At 38.4% G+C, this 9973-nt stretch overlaps 1 protein-coding gene across 1 annotated transcript in view; it reads right to left on the bottom strand.

The window, feature by feature from the left end:
• The window catches only part of FRA10AC1 (fragile site, folic acid type, rare, fra(10)(q23.3) or fra(10)(q24.2) candidate 1), a 33803-nt gene extending 25518 nt beyond the window's left edge, over positions 1–8285 (bottom strand). Inside the window, exons 1-4 of the mRNA XM_011934355.1 lie at positions 8176–8285; positions 5198–5274; positions 3462–3557; positions 3277–3333 (exon numbers count right to left, since the gene is read on the bottom strand). Of these exons, the coding sequence (XP_011789745.1) occupies positions 3277–3333; positions 3462–3557; positions 5198–5274; positions 8176–8211 (266 nt within the window). The 5' untranslated portion in view covers positions 8212–8285. The remainder of the gene's footprint in view (positions 1–3276; positions 3334–3461; positions 3558–5197; positions 5275–8175) is intronic.
• Between the last annotated feature and the right edge of the window lie 1688 nt (positions 8286–9973).

Here is a 9973-nt window from a genome sequence, read left to right as displayed (position 1 = left end):
TCCCGTTTCTACTAAAAATATAAAAAATTAGCTGGGCGTGGTGGCAGGTGCCTGTGGTCCCAGCTACTCAGGAGGCTGAGGCAGGAGAATGGCGTGAAAACAGGAGGCGGAGCTTGCAGTGAGCCAAGATCAGGCCACTGCACTCCAGCCTGGGCAACAGAGCGAGACTCTGTCTCAAAAAAGTAAACAAATAAATAAAAATAAAAAAATAAAGGTATTCACATAGTATACATGCTTATACATTCAGAAAATCTAGAAGGGTATATATTAAATTGTTGAAAGTGAAGATTGTAAAGTAGAGGTTTTCTTTTGAATATTTTTCAAGCATATACTACTCTTGTGATAAAAATATACCTCCATCTGGGGAGAAAGACAGCTCCTTATTCTATTGCGGAACTGCATATAGCCTCCTACCACCACTCATTCTAATAATCACAATATGAAAAATTTAAAAATTCTAGTTTCTAAAAGTAGAGTAGAATTTATCTTTCATTATCATAAAATATCATTTATCTATTTTAGTAATGATAAAGCCTCTAAGTAGAAGATGCAACTTTTATAATACGAAATCCTAACATCACACTTTCAAAAAAAGCAAATATAAAAAATCAGTTTTTATATTGTCTTTTAAATTCAAAGAATAAAATGCCATGTTTACTTTCAAGGCAGTGTAACAAAATATATGAGCATTTTACTGTTGTAAAAAGCTCAACAGCACTCTCTCTAGAGCCAAACATGCATATAACAGCTAACCTCGCCTTCTACAATACTCTGTGACTATTAAAGATACACAGTGATTTAATTGATCATAATGTGTACTGACAGACAATTTAATCAGAAAGTGATATTTTCATATTGTAACAAACCAGTTAATACTATATTCGGGGGGTTGGGGGGAGAGACAGAGAAAGAAAGAAAAGCCAAATATCTGGAGATCTGGATTCTAGCTCTTGAACTACCACTAACTGGTCATATGACCATGGCAAGTCATGTAACCTATCAGAGCTGGGGTCAGCAAACATTTTCTGCAAAGGGCCAGATGGTAAATATTTCAGGCTTTGCAAGCCATATGGTCTCTGTTGCAAATGCTCAGTTCTGCCATTTTAGCATGAAAGCAGCTAAAGACAACATATAAATGAAGCATGGCTGTATTCCAATATAATTTTATGTACAAGAACAGGTGGTGGGTGGAACTTTTGCTTCCGGGAAGATGGAGTAGGCAAAGATGTACTTCTCCCTATTCCTCATACTAACAACAACTAAAATCCTTGTACATTATATATCAAACATAAAAACACTCTAAAAGGTAGAGGGAAGAAGGCACAGCACTAGAGACCTCCTGAAGACCTATGGTATGACATGATAGTGAGTTCCCTAGGTTTTCTTTTTGTCTCATATATCCTAGATTTGGAGGTAAAGAAGCTGACAACCTGGAAACACCAACAGGCACGGACTAAAAAAGCCTCAACAAAAGCCTGTTCTCTCTAACCACATGACCAAGAGTCAGTTTAGCAAGACAACTTTTAGACAATAACTACTCTACTCTTGTCAAACAACCCAGAGAAAACTGTGGCTCCCAGTCAGAATCGCAATTATTAGAAAGTCAGGAAACAACAGAGGCTAGCAAGGTTGTACAGAAACAGGAATGCTTTTACACTGTTGGTGGGAATGTAAAGTGGTTCAACCATTATGGAAGACAATGTGGCAATTCCTCAAGGATCTAGAACCAGAAATATCATTTGATCCAGCAATCCCATTACTGGGTATATACCAAAAGGAATATAAATCATTCTATTATAAAGATACATGCACATGTGTGTTTATTGCAGTACTATTCACAATAGCAAACACATGGAACCAATTTAAATGTCCATCAATGATAGACTAGACAAAGAAAATGTGGTACATATACACCACGGAATACTATGCAACCACAAAAAGGAATGAGATCATGTCCTTTGCAGGGACATGGATGAAGCTGGAAGCCACCATCCCCAGCAAACCAACATAGGAACAGAAAACCAAACACCACATGTTCTCACCCATAAATGGGAGCTGAACAATGAGAACACATGGACACAGGGAGGGGAACATCACACACTGGAGCCTGTGGGCAGGGAAGGGCGAGGGTGATGGGTTGACAGGTGCAGCAAACCACCATGGCACATGTATACCCTACGTAACAAATCTGCACGTTCTGCACACGTATCCCAGAATTTAAAGTAATAAAAGAAAAAAAAGAAAAAACAAAATAAATCCTCAAACACAAAACAAAAAACAAACAAAAAAACTGTGGTTCCATCTCCACCTATGCCAGAAAAGGAGTGTCTATACTTTCACTCTCACCAGGCTATAACTAGGTGCCCCCAATGCAGTGGGTATCAGAGAAGGCAGAGCAAATGTTTAAATGCTAAAGGAACAAATGGCAGATGAGATCCATGGAAAAGCTAAGCTACTGGGTTAGGAGATAAGAGGAATAAATCAATTAGTGACACAATGGTAATTCTATAACTTAAAGAAAAATATTGGAATAACACAGTGAAACAGATGATTACAGGTAGGGGGCGTATCAAATTGACACTGTCTCCTTCTCCCTATTCTGATCACAGCAATAAATACCCAAAGATACTTCAGTTCTTGCTTGGTCTCTCGTTAATTCTCCAATATTCTCAACAGCAGTATGGATGGCCAGTGTAGCAGTTAAGCGTCATGAGCCAGTCTTATTTAAAAAACTGAGTTGAGAAATGGCTATAACCAGAATGCAGGGTTTATCTTAAAGATAGCTTTAAGTCATGCCTAAAAATTAAAGCCATGGCAGGCCTGAGGACAGTCCACAGGCAGGCCTCATTTTATTTCTACTTTTTCCTTAGATCCAGGGACAGGCTGGATAGACCTAATTTTAAATACAAGTTTTGTAGAGACCTTAAATAGCAAAGAACCAGGTAGGAAAAGCATAAATTAAAATGAGACTAAAGATAAGTATAGGAAAAGGAAATGTTGAAAGCGTGAAAAAACAATTAGGAAAATATATTTGCAGATTCATGTACTTTATAAACCTATTTATAGACTACTAGTAGTATGTTTCATTATTTTTGTCTCTAAATCTTTTCCATATATTAGTAAAAGAGAATTGTACCCAAAAGTATAAACGGCAAAATCCTACATCCCTAAATACTTATCTTTAAATATAAAAAGGCCTATTTGACTTCACAAGATTTTATAAAACAAAAAAGCAGATTTTAAAATGTTCTACTAGTTATAAAAATCTGGAAATACAAAAAGGATACAGCATCCATAGCTATGAGATGAAACCTTCTATTTCTTGCTTCTTCCCTGTTAAAACAAATTGTTTTAAGAAAATTCAAAATGTCTATATTCAAATTAACAAAACCAAATCCCTTAGTCCATAACTGATGAAGCAACTTAAACCAAGAAATAGAATTGACATTGAAATACCATACCTATCCAGCAATTCCGCTGCAACTTGTTTATGGGCCACCTTTCCATGCTTTTCTTTCTGAAATGGTTTTTGGAGCAGTAAGTCATCTTCAACTGTCCTGGTATATTAAGAAGAAAATAAGAGTTCATTTTTTCCAAAGGTTATTTTCTAATTCTTTATATTTTCATAATTGGAATATACTTTAAAGAATATAAGTCTTAGCTTTAAGAAGACTCACTGATCTTTAATGAGATATTTTACATTTCCTTAAATAGCTTAATTAATACCTTAACGTTAATACCCATAACATGGGGAAGATGAAACTAACAAAAGCATGGACTCCAGTGTCATATCACCTAGGTTCCTCATTCAAATCCTAATTCTGTCAATTACTACTCTAATCTTAATAAGATTCAATTATTTATCTCTGTTTCTTAATTTCTCTATCTGTAACATAGTGATAAGGAAATTTCTGGTAATTAATAATAAGCAAAAAGCAAGGCTGATTACAGAGAAAACAAATCATAGATCAAGCTCATCCAATCCGTGGGCCTCATGTGGCCCAGGATGGTTTTGAATGTGGCCCAACACAAATTTGTAAACTTTCTTAAAACATTAACAGATTTGTTCACAATTTTTTCAATCTCACTGACTACCATTAGTGTATTTTATGCAGGCCCAGCACTGCCCCAGGCCAACAGTATGAGCCAACAGATTCACAATTGTGTGTGCTCCACTGTAGTGCATGGCCCAAGACAATTCTTCTTCTTCCAATGTGGCTCAGGGAAGCCAAAAGATTGGACACCCTGGCATAGACAATCAGCCCTAGTTATAGTGATGAATATAATCCTGGAGCAGAGTATCCAACTAGATTTGCTCAAATTCTGTTCTTACAAAGTAATATTTTTGAATGAAAAATCTAGAAAATGTAAAGCATCAAAAATGTTATAATAATTAGTACTATCCTTTGAGTTATCGCAAAGACTGAGTATCCTACAAAAATGTTCAGACCCTGTGAGTACGCCTAATATATTGCTCTCAGTGTGAAGTAATAAGCCAATTTCTATAAGTTTGCTTAGCAAAAATTAGTCAGCAGCCTGGTGTGTAAGTCTGGTTAGTAAACATCAGTCAACCACTCCTGAGTCAAAGTATAAAACTGAGTTTCTATGCACTGAAAGCTAAGAACAATGCTCCTACACACAGCAGCTCCACCAAGACGTATCCTGCTTATAATGCACAGGCTTTATGTGCTAAGAGTTCTTGTTTCTTGCAATTCAATAAAACCTTTCTTGAGTTTCTTCCCGTGACCTCTTAGTTTGCTCATTCATGTATCTGTAAGAACTGTGCTGCATTATACTTTCATCCTCCATATTAACTTCACTTTGAAGGCAAGTACTGGCAAGAGACCACCATTCAAGCCCCTTCTGAGCTACATTTGCAAATAAAGAGTCCTTGACAGTTGAATGAAAAATATATGCAATGAAAAGGTTTCACTGATTTCTGAAAAGATTCCAGAAATCTGAAACTCTTCTTTCCCTTTCAATAAACCCCTTCGCAGAATTAGTTTTATTTTTCCCACAATTGTTCTCCAATTTTTAACCAATGTATACCAATGTATTAATTTAATGAAAAATTCATTCACTAGAGCAATTGTCTTCATATGTAAACACAATTCAAAAATTTCACTCTTATTTATTTATACTTCATATTAATCTAGAAAGGAGGTGAAAAACAGATCAATAAAAAAAAATTACTTACCTTGTTTTCCTTTTGCTGGATTCTCCACAGTGTTCATCATCACTAAAATCAGAATCGTAGCCTCCATGACCATGCATCTGTAAAGGAGTACAAAGTCAGCTATTTAGAATCTAGGTTGCCAATTGTCCAGGAAACAGAATAATTCAAAAATAAGTTACAGTTTTAAAGGATCATTGTGGGCAGATTCCCGTTCACAGGCCAACTAGCCATCTAAAACTTTCATTCACTTTTAAATAAGAGACACACCTTTCAGAAAATGCATCAACATTTTTCACCCTTAATTGTCATTAGGTGAACAAAGAAGGCTACTCTTTGATCTTTTCACTGAAAACCAGGCCTAGAAGCTGCAGTGACTGCTTACAAGGTTTAGCAATGCTTCACTTTTGATTCAGAGCAGTAGTAATCACTGTGTGTTTATCACCAACTTTGTTCCAGACATTTGTGTTAAGTACTTTACAAACAATGCTTCTAATTCTGCAAGTTAGAAAGTTATCTTCATTTAGGAAACAAGTAATCAAAGTTAAGTAAATCTATTTTACAAATCCAGTAAGTGGCTAATCTGCTCTACTTGATTCTTGTGCCCACAATTTCAACTACTCCAAATTTCTTCTCTGGAATATGATTTACTATATTCCAGGAGAATTACAGCACTTATGAACAGTACATCATCAATTGATGAAAATTTTCCTGTAATCTTTTTCAACATATGTAGAGATTTCTATTTTCTTTTGAGTTTCTTTAAGGTAAACCACCTTTCCCTTTGGACTAGTCAGCTTTCTCGTTTCATTTTATTTATCTAGTTATTTTTGGAGAGTCTTGCTCTGTTGCCCTGGCTGGAGTGCTGTGGCACCTTGATGGCTCACAACATCCTCAACCTCCTGGGCTCAACTGATCCTCCCACCTCAGCCTCTCCAGGCTGAGACTATAGGAATGCACCACCACACCTGTCAAACTTAAAAAAATCTTTTTTTTGTAGACAAGGGGTTTTGTCATGTTGCCCAAGCTGGTCTCGAACTCCTGGGCTTGAGCAATCCATCCACCTCAGCCTCCCAAAATGCTGGGACTTCATTTTTGAATTGAAACTCTTAGAAATGCTAGAAGACGTCAGTTGTCACTCAATTGTATTGGAAGAAGTTCCTGGTTCCAGCTTTACACTGAATTTGGAACACACACTAAGATGGATGGATGGATGATTTGACTATTTGATGTCATAAATAACTAATTTACATGGCTGGAAGGAATAGTCCAGGTTAAATGATATATCAAATTATTAAAACTAATATAATGAGAGCAAGTGCAGCAGGAAAAAGAGGAAAGAATTCCCTAAACTTCATTGCATTGGATTTAGGATAAACGACATGTTTCTAGTCCTGGCTACCTTGAATAAGTCATTTCATCTCCCTGGACTTCATCTATTAAACAAGGTAGCTACGAGAAATAATCTTTAAGTTGTTTAAATCTTTAACAACCTTTAAAGTCTGTAACTCCACTTTCAAACTTAGGTGTGTGGATATATACCTCTCTTCTCTGTCCCACTAAAATCCTAGAGAGGAAGATGCTAGTTAAGGTTGGAGATGAAGGTTAGAAAGCCACAGTTCCAACTCTACCCTCCCTTACATCTGTTACTGCCTTACACACCTGGATTTCACATCCTTTTTAAGGTCAACTCCAGCTGTCTTATCACATCTGTTCAAGCCATATTGCCCTCTCACTCTTTGTCCTATGTCCTCACTTTCTTTCCATCTTGATGGGGGACAGCTGTAGCGTGGAGTTTAGAGATATATTCTGAGATCAGCCTACTAGAATTCACAGCCTGGCTCTGCACTTTCCATTTGTCTTTCTTTGGGCCTGTTCCTTAACCTCTCCAAGCCTCAGTGTCCTCATTTATAAAAAGAGGCTAGTAAGATGACTGACCTCATAGCAATGGAGATTAAATGAGTTAATCTCATCTAAAGGGTTTTACCGTTGTCTTCTATAGTGAAACCCAGTAAATGTTAACTATCATCATCATCTTCTTGTCCCTCGCCCCAGGACACCACGTCCTACTCTTGCTCCCACTCTCCCATTTATTTATTAGCTGGCCGCTCCATCCAACCCATACCTTTCTTAATACACTGGTTGAACTAAAAAGCTATCACTCACTTCAGGCAACGAATCAACTGACAATAGCCGGCAGAAACTCAAGAACGGAGATGCCAGGTGTCTCCAGAATCTGTCATCCAAAACAAAACCAAACCAAAGCCGACAATCAACTAGTACTATATGAAAAGCAAGTTTTGAGGTCCTTCTCCCTGACGCCAAATATACCCACAGCCCTCGTCACACACCCTTTCCCTTCCTCCCTGCGTGCCAAGTTCGCCCCCGGAGTCGTCGTTTCCTTCTTTCCTGGCAGCTGCAGCGACGACCCACAGCCTCAGAGAGCCGCTGCAGGACAGGTCCCACGTGCCCGGCCGCGCAGCCTCCCCACAACCACCGCCGCCGTCGCCCGCTACCCGCCTCTCCCTACGGGTCCCGACTGGGCGCCACTTCCGGTCCTACACGACTACGTGTTACATCTAAATGGCACCGTCCCCCGAGTGCGCCGATCTTGTGCTACAGCCAGAACAGCTCCGGGAAACAAGGGCAGCGGGAGAAACAGCCCGGAAAGGGACGAAGAGGCTTCTAGCTTTCGCCAAGTGGCGGCTCCCAGTTTTTCCCTGGACCGCCTTCCTTTCCCCTCTAGGGAATCCGGCATCTAGTACCGCTGGCACTGCTTGCTGCTCAGCGCACGCCTCTCATTTGAAAATATATTTTGTTTTACCCTACCTATCACCTGCCGTCCTCTCTCTAGTAACCTTAGTAACGCCTCCTCGGAGGATCCTCGCAGAGCATCTCATCAGCGCTTCAGATCAGCCTCTCCCTCCTTCCCCCAGTAAAACAGTTCTCATAATTAGAACAAAAATATCTTTCCATCGTTTCACCACCCACACAATAGATACCATTCCAAAAGTAGTGCTGATGGCAGAAGAGCTCATCGAATTTGTGAAGAAAGAAAGAATAGGGAGGAGAGATTTCTCAGGGTTGAGGATTCTCTGCCGACAAGCGACCTGGCACATGTGAAAAGGGATCCAAAACAGAATCTTAAAAAGAAGAAAGGCAGGAAAAGTTGCATTATTTTAAGCGCCACTAGGTTCTTCCTATGCTTTGCCTTTTCTACATCATGACGCCCCACTCTTTCCAGTCTAGTTGCTTGGTTCATGTCTTTCGCTGGCATTAGCAGCTATTCATTTTTGCTCCCTCCTCAGTACCCAAAACGGTGCCTTGGAAATCACAAGTGCTAATTAAATATTTGTTGAACTGGCACGCTTCTGGCTTTTACAGTGGGCCCTTTTTAGAGAAAACCTTGGCACTTAATGCACACTCATTTTACATCTTTTGCCCTAAACAGTAGATAACGATATTCTTATCAGTTCAAGTCTCTAACCCCAACAATAAATTATGGAAACATTCTGCTTTACCCATTGCAGTGAATGTGATCTTAAAAGGCTATAAGATAAATTAAATTATTGTAAATTAAATTATTCCAAAATGCGGTCAGATTATACTTCAACAAAAATATTTACTAAAAAAAAGTTAAAGCAACAGGAAGCCTTAAAATTTTACGTTATAGTATATTGAATTATTTTGTCAAGCAGTTTCTTTTTTGGTAAATACATAATTATTTTATTATTAATAAAACTAAACAGACCTGTACCTCATATCCAATTTCCTTTCTATCCATATTTGACATTTATTAGCATTTTTCTACCATCCCTAACAACTTCTTGTTTGTTGCTTCAATTTACTCTTCCAACAACCTTGTGCTGCTGTGTTATTAGCCTCATTTTACACATGAGGAAGAGAGGCACAGAACCTAAAGCCACAAACCTAGTGAGGGTCAAGAACTGGGTAGTATTTGTCTCTGTCTCTCTGCAAGACCCAGTTTCTCTCTCTCTCTCTTTCTCTTTCTCTCACTTCTCTCTCTCTCTCTCCCCAACTTCATGGATTGTGTGGGAAGTAGCTTCTGGTTCCAACATTTCTAAGAATTTCAGATCTGTTGCTACCAGTCCATTCAGTCAAAGATTTCCATTTTTTACTTTGAGACAGCAGTTACTGAAAAGAGTAAATAGAAAATATATATTAGGCATAGATTGCATGATCTTAACTAAAAATAATACAGGATAGAAAACCTACCTGCTTAGGAAATCTCAAGTTCACAATTATAGCTCAACAACAATAAAAAACACAAACATTTATTAAGTGCCTACTCTGGGCAGGATACTGTCCCAGACATCAGAGTTATAGGCATGTAACAGCAACTCTTTACCTTGAAGGTTGACTAGTAAGAAAGACAATATATGGAGTAACTACAACAATATATTCTATCATATGCCAAGTGTCTAGTAAGTGCATGAACCTGTTATTCCTAATTTATAAAATGTTATTTCAACAGATATGAAAAATTTAAATGTGCACTAATGGTGTATAACTCAAAGCAACAAAATACTGTATTAAGTATGTGGTGAGGATGAGGGAAGTTGGGTGATGATGGTGGTGATAATACCAAGTAATAATTCTGACATAAACTATTAATGTGCATTTTTTTTATTCAAGACCAAATCTCGCTCTGTCGCCCAGGTTGGAGTGTAGTGGCGTGATCTTGGCTCACTCCAACCCCTGCCTCCTGGGTTCGAGCAATTCTCCTGTCTCAGCCTCCCGAGTAGCTGGGACTACAGGCACACACCATGCCCAGCTAAT

This window comes from Colobus angolensis, unplaced genomic scaffold, assembly GCF_000951035.1.
Source record: "Colobus angolensis palliatus isolate OR3802 unplaced genomic scaffold, Cang.pa_1.0 Scaffold134, whole genome shotgun sequence".
NCBI classification, from domain to species: Eukaryota; Metazoa; Chordata; class Mammalia; order Primates; family Cercopithecidae; genus Colobus; species Colobus angolensis.
Note: the sequence above shows the minus strand (reverse complement) of the source record. Positions and strands in the feature narration are given on the sequence as shown.